The sequence below is a fragment of the Carlito syrichta genome, unplaced genomic scaffold (genome assembly GCF_000164805.1).
Source record: "Carlito syrichta isolate Samal-C Ts95f unplaced genomic scaffold, Tarsius_syrichta-2.0.1 Scaffold305731, whole genome shotgun sequence".
Classification (NCBI taxonomy): Eukaryota; Metazoa; Chordata; class Mammalia; order Primates; family Tarsiidae; genus Carlito; species Carlito syrichta.
Genome location: NW_007249827.1, coordinates 134,004 through 157,028, shown reverse-complemented (window position 1 = coordinate 157,028; position 23,025 = coordinate 134,004). Strand labels below are relative to the sequence as shown.

General features: G+C 43.2%; 1 protein-coding gene across 2 annotated transcripts; it reads left to right on the top strand.

The window, feature by feature from the left end:
- The first annotated feature begins 330 nt into the window (after window positions 1–330).
- DDX47 (DEAD-box helicase 47) lies at window positions 331–16,418 on the top strand. Of its 2 annotated transcripts, XM_008062513.1 has the most exons (12): window positions 331–514; window positions 1,164–1,257; window positions 7,056–7,244; window positions 7,482–7,553; window positions 8,072–8,190; window positions 8,862–8,933; window positions 9,069–9,185; window positions 10,727–10,873; window positions 11,416–11,553; window positions 12,806–12,876; window positions 13,461–13,590; window positions 15,838–16,418. In XM_008062513.1, exons 1-12 carry the CDS (start codon window positions 428–430, stop codon window positions 15,967–15,969), a joined length of 1,368 nt encoding a protein of 455 aa, XP_008060704.1. In that variant the 5' UTR covers window positions 331–427; the 3' UTR covers window positions 15,970–16,418. The 2 variants fall into 2 exon arrangements, with proteins under 2 accessions (XP_008060704.1, XP_021570399.1); XM_021714724.1 differs by lacking the exon at window positions 10,727–10,873.
- The last annotated feature ends 6,607 nt before the right edge of the window (window positions 16,419–23,025 follow it).

The following is a 23,025-nucleotide window of genomic DNA, read 5'->3' as shown; positions in this document are numbered from 1 at the left end:
GGCCAGATCACTGATTTATTATCCATCTTCTCTCCACGGGTGCAGGGGTCTCACTAGGCATCTACTCTAGCCTTAGCATATGGTAGGCTCTCAACACTGTTGAATTAATGAAGGAAATAATAAATGGTATTATGATATCAATTAGTTGAAGACTCTATGGCTAGAAAAGCAGGTAGCATAACGGGCGACACGGGCGGTGGCGCTGGTCTTCAGTCCCTTTTGCACGCGGCTCAATTCCGCAAGCCCTCACGCTTAGATCTATCCACAGCTTTTCGCTGCCTTTCCGCGAAGCCCCATCTGCCGGGCCGGCTGGTGCAAACCCCAGTAAGACCGCAGGGAGGCGCCAGAACACACCGTCGGGGGACAATGAGGACTACGTTTCCCAGCATCCCGCGCGCCGGCACCCACTTCCGAAGCCTTGGGCAAGATGGCTGCGCCCGAGGAGCACGGTTCTGCGACCGAAGGGCCCCAGCCGGCCGCGGAGGAGGAGGACACTAAGACGTTTAAAGACCTGGTGAGGATGGGTGACGCTGTTTGTACTTCGGCGCTAGGCTCAGGCAGGGTTCGGCTACCTTGGATCCTGGTCCGTAGCGTACACAAGCATTTTGGGGCCTCGCTGAGGCCTTCCCCAGGATTTCAGACGGCCGGGTTCCGGACGTGCTCTGCGTTTCGGGGGGCGAAGGGCTGCTTGGCCCTGACAGCCCCCATTTGTCCTATTCTCCGCTTCAGTTTAACCACGTTCATATGAGTCCGGGAGTTTCTACGTGGGGCGAATCCGTCTTTTTAAAGCCGGAGCTTTAGAGTCGGATGAACCAACCAGGTTTGAATTCCGACCCGGTCACTTGTGGCCGCTGTGCTTCTCTTTCTACATCTGTAAAGTGGGTGCATTAGTAAGTACTTACCTCGCAGATTGTTGTGACGAGTAAATGTGATGATACATGTAAAGCCCTTGGTCTTGTCCCTGGTGAGTAGAAAGTGTTCGTGAGGTCCTGAGCCACTGTCTCGTACTCAGAGGAGACTCGGAAGTGCGCGATTAATACCTTTTAAATCAAGTGTAAGGGTGGTGCGTGTAACCAGCAGGATGGCTCTGACAAAGTCATTTAAGTAGGACGGAGGTGGAGGTGTGTTGTTCTTTGCTAAGGTCTATTTTTTTGCATTCCAAGGGTGTGACGGATGTATTGTGTGAAGCTTGTGACCAGTTGGGATGGGCAAAACCCACCAAGATCCAAGTTGAAGCTATTCCTTTGGCCTTACAAGGTAGGTTGAAATTAAATATGTGACCTGGTACAGGTGAATATGAAGTTATACTTAATTAGTACTTTTTGAGAACTTCTGAGAGTTAATTTGCTGGCACACTTTTGAGAGCGGAGGCTTGCATACTTCGAGTGTAATAAAGATATGGTCACTAAAGATACAACATCCAGGCTCATTGGCTTTTGAAAAAGTCAGTCATTCTGCAGTTTACTGAGCTTATTTTCTGTCTTAATAACTGAAGGGGTTTGTTCTCTGGAGGGGTTGGTTGCTGACTTTAAGGAAGCACTGTATTAAAGTGTACTAAAGTGTACTAATGAGAAACCTGTTAGATGTTATGGATCAGCAGTGCACACCTACACGTGAGGATGCTTGGAACATACATGTATGTCTAGAGGAGTTGAGGACTCTTGCTGTGAGGCATGCTCATAATAATATTTGCAGAAGAATGACTAAAGTGTTGGTGATGACTAGTGAGACTGAAACTAATAGGATGAGATTTCATTGGAGTAGAAGTAAAGTGCTGATCTTAAGATTCCTTAAGTACAAGCTTTATAGGATTGGGGTGGATGGTAAAAGAGACCCAAGAGTGTTTGTTCACAAAATTCATTAAGATCCTTAGAGAAAGTGAATGTAATCTTAGCTACACGACTGGAAAAGGAGGTGAACGTTTTCGGGGTCCCTTATCCCTTTGAGAATCAAACAAAAAGGTGCTTTCCCCATAAAAAATGCACAGATATGTCTTCACATAAAATTTCACATATAATTTCAGAGTTCAAGACTGCCTTTTCTCCTCACCCTGGATTCCACTCTCACAGGTTTCGGGTTAAGAACTCCTGAACCAGCTCTAGAGAGAGAATAGTGCTTTGCACTGGTTAGAATACTGTATTGCCTATGTCTGGGTACCACAGTTTTCACTGACCAACTGAGGGGTAATGAGTGGGGTACAGTATGGAAAGTAGTTACAGATAGTTAAAGGAACTGAGTGCAGTTGTTCTGGAGATGAGACGAGTGAGGGGGTAAGATATGATAATTTTTGGCTTTAATTATCTGAAGAGCTGTCATGTGGGAAAGAGATTAGACTTATTCTTCATAATTCCATTTGTTCCTTCCATAAATAGTTACTGAGTATTTGATGTAAATGTAAGCCACTGAGGGTAGATCTACGTGTGTCTTCTCCAAGAGCTTACAGTCTAATAAGGAGATAATTATATGTTTATTACAAGGTGACATATGAAAGTTACATTTAGGGTATTCTGAGAGAGTAGACACGATTACTTCTAATTGATTAGAGAAGACTTACTTCATTTTAGTTTTTGGCTAGGGAGGTTGGGAAGACACTTGAGCTGAACCTTGAAGACCGAATTGAAAAGGATTTAAGACTGGGCATGGTGGCTTACGCCTATAATTCCAACACTTTGGGAGGCAGAGATGAGAGGATTGCCTGAGCCCATGGGTTCAAGACCAGCCTGGGCAACTTGGCGAGACCTTGTCTCTACAATAAATAAAAAAATTAGCTGGGTGTGGGGGTGCACACCTGTAATTCCGGCTACTTTGGAAGACTGAGGCGGAAGGATCACCTGAGCCCAGCAGGTCGAGGCTGCAGTGGCCAGGAGCGTGCCACTGCACTCCAGCCTGGGTGACAGAGTGAGACTCTAACTCAAAAAAAAAGAAAAGGATTAAGTCATTTTGATATGATGGGAGGGAAGGACTTTTTAGGCATAGGGAATAACATGAAAAAAAATCCAAAAAGGCTGGAAAACATGGCATGTATAGAGATCTGCAAGTACTTAACAGAGCAGTGAAAAGTTTAATTAAGGTGCTTGGGGCCAGATTTTGAAAGACTGGAATGCTGGTAAAGGAATTTGGCCTTTGTTCCATAGTCGTGGAGCATCTTTGGGGATTTTTTTTGGCAGGAAAACTTCAGAGTTGTACTCGTGGGAGATTAATCTCATAGCTGTATAAGATCATTCAGAGACAAGAGACTAGAGACTGGGAAACCAATTAGGAGGTCATTGCAATAATTTTGGCAATAAATAATGGGTAGGGTAGTGGTAGTGAGAATGAAAAAGGAAGAAAATAATAGAAAAAGAATCATCATGATTTTACAACCAGCTAGGCAAAGGGTGGGGAAAGCTAAGATTATTGTCAAGTTTCTAGGCTGTATATTTAGGACTTATTATTGGTGCACCACTGATATAAAAAGGGAAGACAGGAAAAAAAAGAATTTCAGGGAAGATGAGTTGTTGACTTCAGATGTCAATGAGATAGAATTGACTAATACACAGTTGGATGAGGGGGAAGTGGAGATGCTTTTCAACGAGTACCAAGTTTCAGTTAGGATGAATAAATTCTGAAGATCTATTGTACACTATGGTGACTATAGTTAATAGTAATGTTTTACCCGGGGGCAGTGGCACATGCCTGTAATCCCCAAACTTTGGGAGGTGGAGGTGAGAGGATTGCCTGAGCCCACGGGTTTGAGACCAGCCTGGGCAACATGGCGAGACCTCATCTCTACAGTAAATCAAAAAATTAGCCAGACGTGGTGGTGCACGCCTGTCGTTCCAGCTACTTGGAAGGCTGAAGCAGAAGGATCACCTGAGCCCAGCAGATCGGGGATGTGGTGGCCATGAGCGTGCCACTGCACTTCAGCCTGGGCAGCAGAGTGAGACTCCAACTCAAAAAAAAAAAATTGATGTTTTATATATTTGAAAATGACTAAGAAAGTAGATTTAAATGTTCTTACCACAAAAATGGTAAGTGTGCGAGATGATGGATATGCTAGTTGGCTTGATTTAATCATTTCACGATGTAAACAAATGAAAAATCACATTGTATACCATAAGCATATATAGTTTTTTATTTGTCAGTTATACTTTAGTAAAGCTGGGGCAGGGCCCGGGCACGGTGGCTTATGTCTATAATCCCAGCACTTCAGGAGGCTGAGATGAGAGGATTGCCCGAGCCCACAGGTTCGAGACCAACCTGGGCAACTTGGTGAGACCTCATCTCTACAATAAATCAAGAACATTTAGCTGAGCCTAGTGGTGCGTGCCTGTAGTTCCAACTATATGGAAGGCTGAGGTGGAAGGATTGCCTGAGCCCAGCAGATTGAGACTGTGGTGGCCGTGAACCGGCCACTGCACTTAGCCTGCGCAACAGAGTGAGACTCTGACTCAAAAAACCCCCCAAAATCAGTAAAGCTGGGGAAGAATAACATGAAATAGGAAAAAAACAACACAGTTGGACTCCAGGGATTAGAACTTGATTGAGAAGCCGGAATTGGATATAGACACCATATCCAAAGAGGTTATGACTGAAATTCAAAGTCAAGATTGCCAGATGAGGCCAAGAGACAGATAGAACTGGAAGGTTCAGAAGAGATCGGAAATCATGAGAGTATAGTTTCACACTAATTAGGGAAGGGTGAGTGTTTCAAGTAGGGGATGATAAACATTTCTGACTTGTGTAGAGAAGTTCAGAAAATGAGGACCACATAACAGCCAGTGGTAGGAAAGAAATATCAGCAGTCAGCAGTCCTCCAGTTGCTTTCAAATAGCAAGAAGGATTGGTGCATTTTGGCCTTTTCCAGCTTGCCCTACAGCATAGGTGGGAAAAAGGAGTCAAATTTAGGTGGTAATAATTCTAAAATTCTATTTTGCTATTTTCAGTCAAAAGTTTCAATTTGATGCAGGGAACAATAAGGGTCAATGGGACATTAGTAGGAACTGGGTAACTATTGAGATGATCACATTGAAAATGTTATCCTTATTCTTGGGCTTATCTCATTCCAATGAGTGCTTTACAAATGCTTCATTTGAATCTGTAGATTCTGACTCTAAGCAGACAATTCAAATAATCTATTTTTGTTGCTATGGTTATTCTATTAAGTTAACTTCTTAATTTTAATTTGGGACTGATAATGGTCTTGGTATCTGCAAAGTTACTGAACCCTGTGTTTATTGTTTTTTAAGCCTTATGTCAGTCTAGAAAAGTAGAGATGATTATTTTATTGGTAAGGAAATTGAGGCTCAGCCTCAATTCAAATTCAGCCTATGGCTGGAATCAGAATTGATTATTGCTATAGCTAGCAATAATTGAACATCAACTCTACAAGAGTTAAAAAAAAAAACCTGTGTTCAGTCGGGTATGGTGGCTCATGTCTGTAATCCCAGCACTTTGGGAGGCAGAGGCAAGAGGATTGCCCGAGCACAGGGATTCAAGACCAGCCTGGGCAACTTGGCAAGACCTCGTCTCTACAATAAATAAAAAAGTTAGCTGGGCCATATGGCGCACACCTTAGTTCCAGCTACTTGGAAGGCTGAGGTGGAAGGATTCCCTGAACCCAGAAGGTTGAGGCTGCGGTGGCCATGAATGCGCCACTGCACTCCAGCCTGGGCGACAGAGTGAGACTCCAACTCAAAAAACAAAACAAAACAGAAACACCTGTGTTCATGGCCCCTTATTAAAGTGTCTTACTATTGAGAGATCAAAAATCATTTGATGGTTTTTGAGGATGATTTCCTTCTTGTGTTTCATGTATTATGTTTATTTCCATTTCAGAGATCACCTAGAGTCATTTTCTAGGAATTTCTGACAGTTGATTAAGGGTTGGTTGCCCTATACCAGCACTTATGTTTTCTTTTTGTTGTTATGTGTTTTTTGGAGCCTCAGCCTGGAATTATAGGTGTGAGCCACTACACCCGATACCTTTTGTTACTTTGTGTCACTTGTTCCTGTCTTCCTGCCTTGTCTCAGTTCAGGTTACTAACATATCTTCCCTGAATTACATTTAGTATCCTAGTTGAGCTCTTGTTTTCCCCTCTTTGGTTATTTGCGTAATTTTAGATTGTAAGTCATTTCAGGTTATGTTAGGGAAAAGGGTGTTATTTCTTGTAGGATTATCTTTTAGGTAAGGAAGGCTTCTCAGTGCACAATCATAGAACAGCAGAGCAGCAACTGTGGGGGTCATTATAGGCTCACTGGGCATGTTCTAACACATAGCTACCTCATGGGTTGTAGCCAGCCTAGAGATGGCGGTCTTTGCTCAGGAGTTAGTTTCTAAGTCTTGTAAGCTGTGACTTGAGAGATGATAACAAACGCTAGTGACCAGTTCTTAAGAAGGTACTTACAGCATTTTTCTCTGAAAATAGCAGTTTAAATGGCATGCACTGTTATGTTTCTTGGTCCCTCCTAATGCTGTCAGGCCCAGAGTCCATCTTCCTAAAGAGCAATATTGATCATGACATTCCCTGCTGGCAGTCTTTAGTTCCTCTCTCTTATAGGAAAGCATCACAGCTCCTTAGCATGTCTCATGAATTTCCTTTCTAGCTCATTCTTCTCCCTTTCTCCCTTAACATTTGTGTGTTCTGGGCACCTTCTCACTCTACCTGCATATGCCATGTTCCTCAAAGCCTTCATTTTCTCTCCTCATACAGGAATATACTTCCTCCTCTTATTTGCTTGCTTCTAGATTTAACTTATCACCTCTGGGGCCTTCTCTGGCTTTTCTGGGCAGTAGATACTTCTTTCTTTGTGTTCTCACTGCGTTTTGTAGGGACTTATATTAAAGTCCTTATCACATTATAATATATGTGTATTTGTCTGTCTCACCACTGGACTTTGTGCTTACCCTAGGGGAAAGATCATGTCTTTTCTGTTTATTCAACCTTCCTTTCTCCCCATTTCATCAGACTATTTATTCAGTGTCTATTTTGTGCCCAGCATTGTGCCATTGTAGAAAACATGTAAATAATGAGGAGAGAATTTCTTTGGTATTAAGTGTTTTCTTTTTCTTCTAGGCCATGATATCATTGGACTGGCAGAAACTGGTTCGGGAAAAACAGGGGCCTTTGCTTTGCCCATTCTGAATGCACTGCTGGAGACGCCCCAGCGTTTGTTTGCTCTAGTTCTCACCCCCACTCGAGAGTTGGCCTTTCAGATCTCAGAGCAGTTTGAAGCCTTGGGGTCCTCCATTGGTGTACAATGTGGTAAGTGTCTGAGCGGGAAGGAATCCTAGGGTGTTATCACAAGTTGTGAGTGAGTGTGAAGGGAGAATAGAAGAGAGTATTATATTGACCTAAAGAGTTAATATTGCATTTTAGCTTTGGGGAAAGTATTATGTGTAAGGATAGAACAAATCTAAGTTGAAATCTAGCACTGGTTTTTAAAACTGTTCAGTGGAAAAAATTAAGGATCTCATGTTTATCTTCTTTTTATTTCTATAGCTGTGATTGTAGGTGGAATTGATTCAATGTCTCAATCTCTGGCCCTGGCAAAAAAACCACATATAGTAATAGGTGAGTAATTGACAAAGGTAAAATGACGAAGTAGGGGAAATCTACCAACATTAGATGGAAGGACTTTGAGAAACAGATTTTTGTAATCTTATTTGATTTTTTGATAATTTATTATTATTTTTTTGAGTCATAGTCTCACTCTGTTGCCCAGGCTGGAGTGCAGTGGCACGCTCAAGACCATCGCAGCCTTGACCTGCGGGGCTCAGGCAATCCTTCCGCCTCAGCCTTCCAAGTAGCTGGAACAATAGGCATGCACTCCATGCCCAACTAAATTTTTGATTTATTGTAGAGATGAGGTCTCCCCAAGTTGCCCGGACTGGTCTCAAACCTGTGGGCTCAGCAATCCTCTCACCTAGGCCTCCCAAAGTGCTGGGATTATAGGCATGAGCCACTATGCCAGGCCCTGTTTGATTTTTTGATTTCTTAAATTTGGTGGGGGTTGAGGGGCAGATAACTTTATTTCTTGCTCTTTGTCTTGTTCTGAAATATTGCCCTTTCTGTTCTACCTTCCTTGGTAGCAACTCCTGGTCGACTGATTGACCACTTGGAAAATACAAAAGGTTTCAACTTAAGAGCTCTCAAATACTTGGTCATGGATGAAGCAGACCGGATATTGAATATGGATTTTGAGACAGAGGTGAGCTCTCCGTTTCTTTATTCCCCTTAGAGCATCTCAAGGGCTCTGCTTCAAAATGTGCTTCATGGCCCACTTGTTTTATGTAGAACATTGCATTAGTGTTAGTTAATCTCAGCATCCCTGCTGCCTTTTTTCATTCTTGGTGCTCTTCACATTGCAGTTAGAATTCTGGGTGGCTCACTCCTATGGTCCCAGTACTTTGGCAGGCGATCACTTGAGGCCAGGAGTCTGAGACTAGCCTAGGCAACATGGTGAGACCTCTTCTCTATCAAAAAAAAAAAAAAGAATATAGTCTGACTGATGTCGTGCATGAGACATATCAAAACCAGATTTTCTTTTCTATTTTATTTGATTTAGATCTTGACCTTGCACCTTGAAATAGCTCTATCTTCTTTGATGACTGAGTCATCCTAGTTTACGTAGTTGATTAGTACTTATTCTTGACCTTTTTCTTAGGTTAACTCTACTAAACTAAGCTGTTCTTTTCTCAGAATTTTTTTAAAATAGCATCTGGCATGGTATTAGATGATAAATATTCAGAAATTTTAGCAGCATTGAATTGAATTGAGTTTCAAATCCTCACAGTGATGTATTTAGTTTGTTAGTTTCTACCTCTTTCGGGTGTCCAAGACTAGATGTTATATTTGTATCCTTTCCTCTTTGTGCTGTAGGTTGACAAGATCCTCAAAGTGATTCCCCGAGATCGGAAAACATTCCTCTTCTCTGCTACCATGACCAAGAAGGTGAAATTTGCTATGGCTTTCATTTTCTTCCTTATTAGAATTGTTACATCAAATTAATAATAACAGCAGCAACAAGTAAAAAGAAATAAAGTTCATTTAGGTATCAGTGTGCTAATCTGTATTTTCTTTCTTCAGGTGCAAAAACTTCAGCGAGCAGCTCTGAAGAATCCTGTGAAATGTGCTGTTTCCTCTAAATACCAGACAGTTGAGAAATTGCAGCAATATTATGTTTTTATTCCCTCTAAATTCAAGGTAAAGTGTTTACTTTGATAATTCCTGCCTCTTTCCTTCTACCAAAGCATCTGAAAATGTGTCAACTCTTGATTAGCTAATAGTTGTGATAGGTTGAGGTCCTGCCTGTTTGCTTTAGAGTGCGTATTGTGCTTATATTTGTCACTGATAAGTCAGACATGCCAGGAATTCACACCACATTAAACCACAGTAATGAAGTCATGATGTAATCATAGAATTCCTTTCCATGCCCATCCTTGAAGCAGTTTTTCCTTTGTCTGCTTATTATGTAGCTTTTCTTTAGGACGGAAGTCCTGGTTTTTTGTTTTGATATAAGGACTTTTCCTGTTTGCTGAATACTGTTTCCTGTGCTTGACTTCAGCTTTTATGGGGAAACAGGTTCACAGAGGTAACAGTGCTGGTTAAGAAGTACAAAGCTCACTCGTTCAGCCAGTGGGCAACTTGGTGAGACTCATCTTCAATAAATTTTTAATAACCGGGCTTGGTGGCTCAGCCTGTAATCCCAGCGCCTTGGGAGGCTGAGGTGAGTGGATTGCCTGAGCCCACGAGTTCGAGACCCGCCTGGGCAACTTGGTGAAACCTCATCTTTACAATAAATCAAAAAATTAGCTGGGTGTGGTAGCATGCACCTGTAATTCCAGCTACTTGGAAGGCTGAGGCGGAAGGATCGCCGGAGTCCCAGCAGGTCGAGGCTGCAGTGGCCGGGAGTGGCCAGTGCACTCCAGTCTGGGTGACAGAGTGAGACTCCAACTCAAAAAAAAAAGAAGTACAAAGCTATGGCCGGGCATGGTGGCTCATGCCTATAATCCCAGCACTTTGGGAGGTGGAGGCGAGAGGATTGCCTTAGCCATGGGTTCAAGACCAACCTGGGTAACATGGCAAGAACTTGTCTCTACAGTAAATCAAAAAATTAGCTGGCCATGGTGGTGCACACCTGTAGTTCCAGCTAGTTGGAAGGCTGAGGCAGAAGGATCGCCTGAGCCCAGCAGGTAGAGGCTGCCGTGGCCGTGAGCAGCGTGCCACTGCACTCCACCCTAGGCAACAGAGTGAGACTCTGACTCAAAGATAAAAAATACAAATTAAAAAAAAAGAAGTGTAAAACTGACAGCCATGGGTCTGGATAATTGGGGAGCAACTTTATTTTTATTTTTATTTTTTTTGAGTTGGAGTCTCACTCTGTCGCCCAGACTGGAATGCAGTGGTTGCTCCCGGCCACCACAGCCTCGACCTGCTGGGTTCCAGCGATCCTCCCGCATCAGCCTTCCAAGTAGCTGGAACTACAGGCGCACGCTACCACACCCGGCTAACTTTTTTGATTTATTGTAGAGATGAGGTCTCACCAAGTTGTCCAGGCGGGTCTAGAACCCGCGGGCTCAGGCAGTTCACTCACCTCAGCTTCCCGAGGTGCGGGATTACAGGCTGAGCCACCGAGCCTGGCTGGGGAACAACTTTAGAGTTGATTGTTCCTTAATGTATGTGCCAGGTCTCCAACCCTTTCTTCCAGGTTCAGTTACATATATTGTCTTGGGTTTGTGATTTAGGATACCTACCTGGTTTATATTCTAAATGAATTGGCTGGAAACTCCTTTATGATATTCTGCAGCACCTGTAACAATACTCAGAGAACAGCTTTGTTACTCCGAAATCTTGGATTCACAGCCATCCCGCTCCATGGGCAAATGAGTCAGGTGAGGACTCTGGCATCACAAACCATGAACTGGTGGCATGAGGAGGATAAACCTGATGACAGTGGATTTGTACAGTAAAGACATAGCATTATTGCTTGCTTCCAGAATTGTTCTGATTTTGCGGGCTTTAAGGTGTTGCTATGGATACTTGCTTTCTCCTTTCAGGACAGTAAGAGGCTCCTGTAGAATACTTCATAGATAGTTGTTGAGTTTGCAAGTGTTGAATTGATTCATTCAGCCTTAGTGGTGACAGTGATTCTAACAGAATAGACCAGATTTTTTTTCCAATTTTCTTTCTATTATCTTAAGCAACCCCTGTTTGTATCACTGTTTTCTAGCCTAAGTCTTAACATATTTTTTGTTGTTTTCATAATTTCTGTTTTGACCTATGAAACCCCATTCTGGAATTGTTGGGGGAAGGGGGACTTTAAAAAAATGTATATATCTTTGTTCTTGTGTTTAGTTTGTCTGTTTTATGTGATTTGCATTCCAAGATTCCTTCATTTTCCAGCATTAAAATTCTTTCTTTTTCATTGTCTCAGAGCAAGCGCCTAGGATCCCTTAATAAGTTCAAGGCAAAGGCTCGTTCCATTCTTCTGGCAACTGACGTTGCCAGCCGAGGGTTAGACATACCTCATGTAGATGTAGTTGTCAACTTTGACATTCCTACCCATTCCAAGGTAAGTCCTGTTGCTAACTTGACTTTCTATTCCCAAAGTGTATTTATTTTATTTTATTTTTTATTGTTTTACTATTTTTTTCAAAGATGGGGGTCTCATTATGGGGTCCTGAACTCCTGGCCTCAAGTGGTCTTCTTTCCTTAGCTTCCCAAAGTGGGATTACAGGCATGCGCCACTGTGCCTGACCCCAAGGCGTATTTCTTTCTTTTTTTTTTTTTTGAGTTGGAGTCTCACTCTGTCACCCAGACTGGAGTGCAGTGGCCGCTCCCGGCCACCGCAGCCTCGACCCACTGGGCTCCGGCGATCCTTCCGCCTCAGCCTTCCAAGGAGCTGGAACTACAGGCACGCGCTACCACGCCCGGCTCATTTTTGATTTATTGTAGAGATGAGGTCTCGCCAAGTTTCCAGGCGGGTCTCGAACTCACGGGCTCAGGCAATCCACTCACCTCAGCCTCCCAAAGCGCGGGATTTTAGGCTGAGCCCCCGAGCCCAGCTCCGAAGTGTATAGCTTAATGGGATGTGTTCTGTCATTCCTTAATTACAATATTGTTTCTTTTGTCCTTGATTAGTCAAGCATCAAAAGTATCAAAGCTCTTGATTGCTCGTTGTCATCGTCTTGCAACGACTGTGTATTTTACACTAATAAATGTGCATGAAGGCAGCCCAGGCCAGGGGAGTTATTAGGTGCTCACAGTCAGAAGGAGCAGGTGCAGCATGTGCTGATCTGTGTCACTTTCATTTCTTGAGAAATGGTAACTAGTGCTTCTTAGTGCATCTCGGGATTCCTCAGCCTTGGCCCTTTTAACATTTTAAGCCGGCACATTCTTTGTCGTGGGAGTTCTCTGTATTGTAGGATGCATAGCAGCATTCTTGGCCTCTACCCACTAGGTGACAGTGTTGCACACTTTTCACTATGATGAGCAGAAATGTTTCCAGACATTATAAGATGCTCCCTTAGGATGACAGACAGCCCCTGGTTGAGAACTGGTATGTCTCTTGGCTTCGTATTGAACCACTGTAGACAAAGCGCTGTCTCTTTTGATTTTCATAATAACTCTGCAGGTTTGGGCATGCATTTCTACCCCTGCTTCATAGATAGAAACCAAGGTTCAGAGAGGTTATGTGCTTTGCAGATAATTGTGTAGTGGCGCGTGGTAAAACTGTAAACCTAGATTTGCAGCAAGTCTTTACATGCATATATAGTTTTTTACTTTAATCCATATAAATTGAGTTTATTTACCTTTTGCTTCAGGATTACATCCATCGAGTAGGTCGAACAGCGAGAGCTGGGCGCTCTGGAAAGTCTATTACTTTTGTCACACAGTGAGTAGACTGACTTTATGGGCAGAGCAGTGTAGAGGAAAGAGCCACTTACTGGGAGCCTAGCTCTACCATATACTAAACGAATCACTTCCTCTCTGTCATCCTGATTTTTGTATTTGTAAAATGGAAATAATAATACTGATCTAGCAGGGTTTGGGTGAAAATCAGAGATCATATAGTAAAGGATGAAGTGTAGAATTTAGCATGTAAAATGGTACCAGTTATTTCTTTCAGCTGGTAGAGCTGGAAAGCAGTGACCTTTTTCTTAGCTCATAAAGCATTAGAATATATATTTCTGATATTTTTTTAAGGAACAAATGTTTATATACCCAAGGCTTTTTTTGTGTGAATGAAGAATATCTTGAGTGATTTTCAGATGAGATTAGCCACGTTTAGGGTGGTATGGCCATGGACCCTTAAGTGATTTTCTGATGAGCCATGCACAGAGATTATACTTAACCAGTATTTAGTAAAAGAATAGTGTGTTCAGTATTAAGAATCATATCATGTAATACATAGTTTGGGAATGGAAAAACATTTGCATTAGCAGGCAACCAAAAGCTATGCCAATTTTCCTTCCTCAGGTATGATGTAGAGCTCTTCCAGCGCATAGAACACTTAATTGGGAAGAAACTGCCTGTGTTCCCAACACAGGATGATGAGGTTATGATGCTGACAGAACGTGTGGCTGAAGCCCAAAGATTTGCCCGAATGGTATGCAACTTTCTCACCAGCATCTAGGCAAATGATAGTAACTGTGTGCTAGACACTTATACCAATCCTCATAATAGATTGCACGAGCTGGGTATTATTTTATTCCAAATTTAAGATGAGAAAATTAAGACAGAGATGATAGGTAGTTTGCTTTAGACCATACAGCTGAGTGGTTGAATCAGGGTTTGCACTCAGTGTAACCAGAGTGACCGCATTCTCAGCTATTCTTCATGTATTACATGTGGCAAGAAAACCAGTGGACTTGAGGTCAGAAGATCCAGCTGTGAACTGTGTGAGCTTGGGCAATTTGCTAATCTCTTAGAATTAGTTCCTCACCTGTAAATTGGGACTACTACTTGCCTTGAATACCTTACAAGGTTTTGAGCACCAGATAAGCCAATATAAACTACCTAGTAGAGGCTGAGCATTCCTAATCTGAAAATCCAAAATCCAAAACTTTTTTAGGACTAATAGATGTCACAAGTGGAAAATTCTACACTTTGACCTCATGTCATGGTTCACAGTCAAGATGCAGTCACAACTTTGTTTTGTGCACAAAATTATTAATAATAGTATATAAAGCTTAATACAGTGGCTTATAGCTGTGCTCCCAGTGCTCTAGGAAGGTGAGGCAGAAGGATTGCTTGAGTCCAGAAGTTTGAGACTAGCCTAGGCAACAAGCCAGACATGGTGGTATGTGCCTGTAGTTCTAGCTACTCAGGAGACTGGGACAGGAGGATTGCTTGCGCCCAGGAATTTGAGGGGTTTTTTTTGAGACAGAGCCTTGCCCTGTTGCCCAGGCTAAAATGCAGTGGTACAAGCAGGGTTCACTATAAGCTTGAACTACTGGGTTCAAGCAGTCCGCCCACCTCAGCCTCTTGAGTACCTAGGACTACAGGTGTGACCACCAGGCCTGGTAAATTTTTGTGGTTTTTTGTGGAAATGGGGTCTTGCTATGTTGTGCAGGCTGGTCTTGAACTCCTGGGTTTGAGTGATCCTCCCATCTTGGCCTCTCAAAGCTCTGGGATTATAGGTGTGAGCCACTGTGCCTGGCTCATTTCTTAATGATTACAAAGAATTTCATCACATATATGTACCTTGATTTACACTGATGGATGTTTATGCTTTTTTCCAATTTTTCTACTTTAGTAGAGAGTTGAGCATCCTAATATGTACAGCTTTGCATACTTATTTTTTTTTTCTTAGAATAAATTCCTAGAAGTAGAATTGTAGACCAAGATGTATATATAGAATTTGAAGTTGTATAAGGCAACCCTCTTGGGTCCCCTCCCACCGTGGGAGCTTTGAGTTCGTATAGAATGCCAAATTGCCCCCTAGAAAAGCTATCGCAGATTATACTGTCAGTGACAGTATATGTGAATTTCCCCACGCTTTGGCCAATACTAGGTAGTACTGTTCTCTTAAACCTTTACCTATCTGTCATGTGTACATAAAAGCTTGATTTTCATGCTTTGCTAATGAATAAGGTTAGCCTCTTTGTATAAGGAGTTGGATCTTACCGCTTTACTAATGTCAGATGTCAGGGGGTTACTCAGTATTTTGTTTTGCTGTTTGTTTGTTTGTTTGTTTTTTGCATTAGAGTCTCATGCTGTTGCCCAGGCTGGAGGGCAGTGACATGATCATGGCTACCACAGCCTTGACTCGCTTGGCTTGGGCGATCCTTCCACCTCAGCCTTAGCTGAAACTACAGATGTGTACCACTATGCCCGACTTTTTTTTTTTTTGGATTTATTATAGAGATGAGGTCTTGCTGTGTTGCCCAGGCTGATCTCAAATTCCTGTGTTCAGGCAGTCCTCCCACAGTGCTGGAATTACAGGTGTGAGTCACTGCGGCTGGCCTCCATGTTTGCTTTTTTTTTTTTTTGAGTTGGAGTCTCACTCTGTCGCCCAGACTGGAGTGCAGTGGCCGCTCCCGGCCACCGCAGCCTCGGCCTGCTGGGCTCCAGTGATCCTTCCGCCTCAGCTTTCCGAGTAGCTGGAATTACAGGCATGTGCTACCACGCCCAGCTGATTTTTTGATTTATTGTAGAGATGAGGTCTCGCTGTCCAGGCGGGTCTCGAACCCGCGGGCTCAGGCAATTCACTCACCTCAGCCTCCCAAAGGCGCGGGATTATAGGCTGAGCCACCGAGCCCGGCTTCATGTTTGCTTTTAAAGAGAGAAGACTACAATGTGTTATCAGTGACAGTAATTCATTTTCAGTCCCATCCTTTCTGTTTTCTTGCAGGAGTTGAGAGAGCATGGGGAAAAGAGGAAACGCTCACGAGAGGATGCTGGGGACAGTGATGATAAAGAGGGTGCTATTGGAGTCAGGAATAAGGTGGCTGGAGGAAAAATGAAGAAACGGAAGGGCCGTTAATCGCTGTTCGAAAGACTTGATCTCTGCTTTCTGTTCTGTAAAAGAGAATTGAAGAAGAGAATGAAACCACCTCCAGCAGAGATCGTCAGACTGAAATCTGGCTGCATTATGCCTAGAATCTGCTCCGCGAACTCAAGTCTTCTGCCTGCTTTCTGTGTGTTGGGGCATCGTTGCTGCAGATTCAGTTTACAGTGGTGATGTCAAGACTGTTCCTGTCCTTCCACTTTGGTTCCTTGCTCGTGAAAGGAGGGGATGTACTCTTCTATCATTTCACACAGACCTTTTGCCTTTTGTAGCTGCAAGTCAAGGACTGGGTCAGTGAAGCCCATGACCCATATGTAATTGTAAAGGAAAGAGGCTCGGACATCTATGATACTTAAGACATCTTGACTTGTGCTTCATTAGAGCTAATGTGAAACAATAAAAGTATTATTTTTAAAGATTCAAAATTTCTGAAGATCTTGGTGTTAAAGGGCTTTATAGATTTAAGTAAGATCTTGCCAACAGGCAAGAACCTGACAGTGGCGATTACATGGCAGGTTCACTGATTGTTCTTAATTTATGATACATGTTGTTTATGACCAAAAAAATCAACAAAGAAACAAGATGATGGATTCTTTTAGGGAAGTCCTGCTTAAAAGGAGGTGGTGTTTTTCTTGGGGGTGGGTCATGGTCCATCATAAGACTGCAGAGGTCTGTCAGATCCCTCTTAGGCTTACTTTCCTGGTCCCCTGAATTAAGAAGGTAGTTAAGAAGACTGATTTCTTACTTAAACTCTGATCTCTAGGCTATGAGGGTAAAATCATTATGAAACAGAATGTAGGGTAATTCTAAGACTTGATTTCATCCACTTGTCATGGGTGCCCATTGACCATGCTCTTCTCTTTTGTCCCCATTTGTTGGGTGGTTGAATTCAGGATATGTAGGCCTCAACTCCTGCAGAAGAGGCAGGCGTTGGCCCTGTAGGACTGAGTGAGCAGGGAAAGGTTGCTGGGAATTAGAAACAGCTTTGAGCTTCCCAGTCTTGAGCAATCCTGTGTTCTGAGAGCTTTTACACATAGAAGAATGCTAATATTTTCAGTTGTCTATAACAATTTAAGTCAGTCATGGTGGCCCACACCTGTAATCCCAGCACGTTGGGAGGCTGAGGCGAGAGGATTGCTTGAACCTAGGAGTTTTGAGACCAGCGTTGACAACATGGCAAGACCTCATCTCTATAATAAATCCAAAAAAAATTAGCCGGGCTTGGTGTCTGTGCCTTGTAGTTCCAGCTAGTTGGAAGGCTGAGGTGGAAGGATTGCCTGAGACCAGCAGGTCGAGGCTCCAGCCTGGGTGACAGTGAAATTCTGATTTAAAGAAAAATTAGAGTGTATCTGGAGTTGTAGATCCAGGGTAAAGAGTCTAAAGAACCACTGCGATGGATTAATATTGGGAATGAAGTTTGGCAAAAAAGAAACTTTCCATACACGTCTTAAAGCGTGTGTCCCAAAGCTTGTATTTCTTAAGTCAGAGTATCTGGGGAGAAGTGAAAAGTGGGTGTGGTGTCTCACACTTATAATCCCAGCACTTTGGGAGGCTGAGATAGGAGGGTTACTTGAGACCAGGAGTTGGAGAAATGAAAAATACAAGGCAGTAATACTGTGGTGGACTTTTTATTGCGGAAAGATCTCTGTAAAGATAAGGGCAGGATGTTTTCTACCACAGATGGATCTCCAAGGGGTGCCTGTGGACAAGGTGTTTATAATGAAATACAGCACATGGCTTACTGTGTTGTGCACTTGCTCTGAATTTCGTTGCTGCTCATGATGGTACATCTGCATGAAGGATAAGTCAGAGGAGTCAGAGACAGGAAAAGGAAGGGAGAAAAGAAACAAATGGTTGCATGGGGCCATGCTTTGTTGAGTTTGTGCCTGCCCCGGGGGGAATTCTCCATTCATGTATTTTCCCGCTAGGGCTTTCCAGGGTGGCTTAGGAGAGCAGCTCTAACTCTGAGCTGGTAGATGGTTGCTGTGTCAACTCAGTGGAGGACTTCAGAAGCAAGCTGAAATTTAATTGGGATACTAGTTGAGGGTAAGGGGGAGAGACTGAAATTATCCTTAAGGATGTCTATGGGCCCCTGAGGTATATGCCTATTTCTGGGGAGACTAAAACGGTTTAGACACTACTGCTCTAAACCTTAACTGTTATCTCTAATGTATATATGCAATTATCTTTTGTTAGGATGGAAAGATAGGAAACTAACAAATGTGGACAGACATGTCTTCAGGCACATTAATAGGTCCAGGGCACTCACTAGAGTCCCAGACAAAAAGCACAGGTGGCATTGGGAGGGCAGCGGGTACAGAAACAGATGCATGTGATGCCTTAGCTAATGAGAGCAAGGCTGTAGATTTGTACTGTTAATCAGAGCTGTTCTTTGTGCTCCCGTGTCCAAGGCAAGGTAGTGAGATCTCGCTGCTGAAACTCTTACTGAGGCGTGTATTAATTTCCTAGGGCTACGGAAGCAAAGTACCACAAGCTGGGTGGCTTCAAACAACAGAAATTGATCTCTCACGGTACTGGGTCTTAGAAGTCCCTAGTCAAGATGTTACACGGCCATGTTCCATCTGAAGCCCTTAGGGGAGAGTCCTTCCAGCTTCCCAGCCAGGGTTGCCTCTAGGTTGCAGGCAGGCCTAGATGTTCCTCGGCTTGTGGCAACTTTACTCCAATCTCTGTTCACAAGGCCTTCATATAGGAATACTTGTCATTGGATTTAAGGTACACCCTAATCCAGTATGACCTCATCTTAACTAATTACATCTGCTGGGTGAGGCGGCTCATGCCTGTAATCCCAGCACTTTGGGAGGCTGAGGCAGGAGGATTGCTTGAGCCCAGGAGTTCAAGACCAGCCTGGGCAACAGAGCGAGACCTCGTCTACAAAAAATAAAAAAAAATTAGCTGGGCGTGGTGGCACGTACCTGTAGTCCCAGATACTTAGGAGGCTGAGGTGGAAGGACCGTCTGAGCCCAGGTCGAGGCTGTAGTGAGCCATGATTGTGATCATGCCACTGCACTACATCCTGGATGACAGAGTGACACCTGGACTTAAAAAAAAAGTGCTGCTGGATGTGATATAAATTAATCAATAAATTGCATTTGCAAAGATTCTATTTTCAGATAAGGTCACCTAAAATTGTGGGTGGATATGATCTTTGGGGGGCATTATTTGACCCAGTACAGGGAGTCTTTGTGAACTCCTTTACATTCTTTGGGGTTCAACGTTGCATTGTGGAATAGACATGGCGGTGATGTAGTTTGGATATTTGTTCCCTCCAAATTTCATGTTAAAATTTGATTCCAGGTGTTGGAAGTGGGAGGTTTTTGGGTTGTGGGGGTGGACCCCTCGTGAGTGGCTTGGTGCTGTTCTCACTGTGAAGAGAGTTCTCATTCTATTAATTCCCACAAGAGAGGATTGTTAAAAAGAGCCTGGTTTCTCCATATTTGAGGTACTTAAAAGAAAATGAAAAAATAAAAGAAGAAAGTCTAGTGCTTCCTTCTCTTGCTTTCTTCTCACCACGTGATGCTTGCTCCCTTCTGCCGTAAGGGGAAGCTTCCTGAGGTCTCACCAGATGCAGACACTGGCACCATGCTCCTCGTATAATTTGCAGAACTGTGAGCCAAATAAACCTCTTTTAAAAAAATAAATGATGCAGCCTCAGGTATTCCTTGATAGCAACACAAATGGACTAAGGTGGATAAAATTGTATACAAAGAAATGAGGGAAGACAGGTGACAGCTCTTCAGAAGTGGTTGGATAGGTAGAAATATAGATGAAGTTCGAAATGACATTCTTTTGACTGAGTGCAGTGACTTGTGCCTGTATTCCCAGCACTTTGGGAGGCTGAGGTGGGAGGATCACTTGAGTCCAGAAGTTTAAGACCAGCCTAAGCAACATAGCGAGACCTCATCTCTTAAAAAAAAAAAAAAAAATTAGCTGCATAGTGTTGCATGCCTATAGTCCTAGCTACTCGGGAGGCTGAGGTGGAAGGATTGCCTAAGCTCAGGAGATCAAGGCTGAGGTGAGCCATGATCGTGCCACTGCTTTCCAGTCTAGGAGACAGAGTGAGACCCCAACTCAAAAAAAACCAAAAAAAACCCAAAAAACCATTCTCTTGGATGAAATGTAAATTGCAGTCGAGATTCCAAAGACTCTAGACTTGTTAGATTTAGGGAAGGAGATCTCTGACCCTTCTCCTGTTCCCTTCTTGGTATAATTCCTCCGCTCTACCTTCCTGATTTAAGAAACTGTGAGCTACCTTCCTCCTACCCCGATTATGAACAAACTCACCTAACTTACAACTCTCGATAAAGGGAGTATCTTGCAATAGTCATGGGATGCTGACCTAGAGAAAATGTCCCCCTTATTTTTCATCTGGACCGTGAAGCCAATTTGTATAGTGTTTATTATGTCCAGTTGCAATAACAATAGTTTTCCTTCCTTAGTACAGAGCTAAGTGAGAAGGAGGAAAACCCCTCTCTGTCTTACCAAAGGGTCTTAGGGTCCTAGCGATAGGGTTTCCATCAGATAGGCTATTTCAGGCTCAAAGCAGGCCCAGAATTCCAGAGACCAGGAAGAAATTATTTAAGGGCACCCTGGGGGATTCTAGTGGTTGCTAAGAGGGGTCTATACTCAACTAGATCATGATTATTCTTTCTCAGTCTGTTAAAAATGTAACGACTATCCCAGAACTTGGCTGGCTCTTTAAGGACATCTGGCTTACCGCCAGCGTGCTTTTCAGGTAGCTTCCTGCCTTCAGAGGTATCCACAAACCTACACCAGAGACTTTATCTAGTCCGGGTCCCTCAATGCCCTGGGAAGTGGGACCAGAAAGAACTCCAGCCTGTGGTGTTGGTTACAGAAAATGAAGGGATCCAAGGTATCAAAAGTAGGTAACAAAATAACATCAAGAAAGTATGCCCCTAAATCTAAGAGGATATACAAGAAATTCTAATCCGCGAAGAAATTCTAATCCGCATAGTTCTTAAGGTGAAATCTAGCCTCAGGACAGATAATAAATCAGGGTGTGAGTCACCCCTCTTTAGCTGGAATGACAAGAGACCCAGACCATGGCACTAGAGACTTAAGGGTTACCCACACCCACATTCCTTTTCATGCCTCACCTGTCCCAGGTATGCACTAAAACTACAGCTAAAAATAACTGCAGAAACCTGAAGTCTGGGAAATGGCGTTGCATAGTCTCACCTGGAATAAAGTGCTGATTGGTGCCCGTGGAACGGTGACAGGAAGGAGATGGGTTCATGGGGAGCCGTGCAATCTCTAGCAGGTGGACCCCAAGGTCTGCTCAGATTCCTGGTACTTCTGTCTGCTCATGGCCATCTGCCCACCTAATAGCATGTCTCCTGTCACTCTTGCCTTTCAGTAACCTGCCAATGCCACCTAAGGGGCTGGACGGAGCATGAGGGATAGGGGAAGTAACTGGTAGGGAGAGTGTTAGTTATAAGACTGTTCACTGTGTTGCTGTGTGACCTCGTAAAAGTTACTGAACCCCTCTGAAACTTGAGTTCTTCCCTCTGCTCTCTTTTTTAGAGACAGGGTCTCGCTCTGTCACCCAGGCTGGAGTATAATGGCACCATGACAGCTCTCTGCAACTCCAACTCCTGGGTTCAAGTGATCCTCCCGCCTCAGCCTCCCAAGTAGCTGGGGCTACAGGCATGTGCCACTATACCTGGCTAATTATTTTCTTTTTTGTAGAGATGGGGTCTTGCTGTGTTGCCCAGGCTGGTCTTGAACTCCTGGCCTCATGTGATCCTCCCACCTCAGCCTCCCAAAATGTTGGGATTACAGGTGTGAGCCACTGTGTTCAGCTTGGGTCTGTTTCTTTTCTTGTGCTGTCCTCGTCCTTGTTGGTATCAGAGTTAAACCAGACCTATACAATGAATCACATAGCCTATGTTAATATAGAACTAAGACCATCTTTCCTCCAGACTAGGGTAGGAAAAAGAAAAGAAAAAAAAAAAGAAGAAATAAGACCATTTATCCTGTCAAAGAAACTTGACCTAGTTTTGAAAATCCTATTTCTTTCTTCCCTCTCTTCCAGTATCTGCCATATCCTAGCCTCTGTGGCAGGTACTAGGAACACAGTACTGAATAAATTAAGTCAGATGCTGTCTTTGCTGAACTCAGTCTTAGCCTTGTATTGTGATTGTGTCTGCCTTATTCATGATTATAACTTTAACATCTTATAGGGCCCAATGTGCAATCTGTATTCTGTATTTCATTTCCTGAAACCTACACGTTGGGAACTTTATACAGAGGGTGCAAAAAAATGTATACACATTTTAAGAAGGGAAAAAACTGTATTAAAATTGTACTACTCAATATATACCGATAACAAAAGATAAATACAAATCACGTTTGACTTCTGTAATTATAAGAGGTGGTCAAAGTGGTTGCCATCAGCATCCAGACACTTCTGATGACAGCAAATTAAAAGTAATACATAGATAACTTTTCTTAAAATGCGTATACATTTTTTTTGGCACCCACCAGTATGTGTTGTCTTTAGTTCCTTGAACAATAGTGAAAGGTGAATATTATTGTTTCCATGAATCTACCTGTTACTACCTGTGAGACTTCAAGCAAGTTGTTCAACCTTTTTGTGTTTCAATCTCTTTATCTAGACTGGGCATGGTGGCTCATGCCTGTAACCCCAGCACTTTGGAAGGTGGAGACGAGGATTGCCTTCTGAACTCAGAAGTTTGAGACCAGCCTGAGCAACATGGCGAGACCTCATCTCTACAATAAATCAAAAAATTAGCTGGGCATGGTGGCGCATGCCTGTGGTTCCAGTTACATGGAAGGTCGAGGCGGAGGGATCACCTGCCCAAGCGTGCCACTGTACTCCAGCCTGGGTGACAGAGTAAGACTCTGACCCCCCCCATTTTTTTTTATCTGAAGAAACACAATAATATTACCTACCTCACAAGGCTGTGAAGTTTAAATGAACTATTCCATGGCTCATTATAATGATCGATATGTGTTTGCCATCATAATAAT

Excerpts from the sequence above, each read along its gene's own strand:
- DDX47 (XM_008062513.1), top strand. The coding sequence starts at position 428 with ATGGCTGCGCCCGAGGAGCACGGTTCTGCGACCGAAGGGCCCCAGCCG. Across the intron at positions 515-1,163 it reads CTAAGACGTTTAAAGACCTG|GGTGTGACGGATGTATTGTG; the intron begins GTGAGGATGGGT and ends TTGCATTCCAAG. Across the intron at positions 11,554-12,805 it reads ACATTCCTACCCATTCCAAG|GATTACATCCATCGAGTAGG; the intron begins GTAAGTCCTGTT and ends CTTTTGCTTCAG.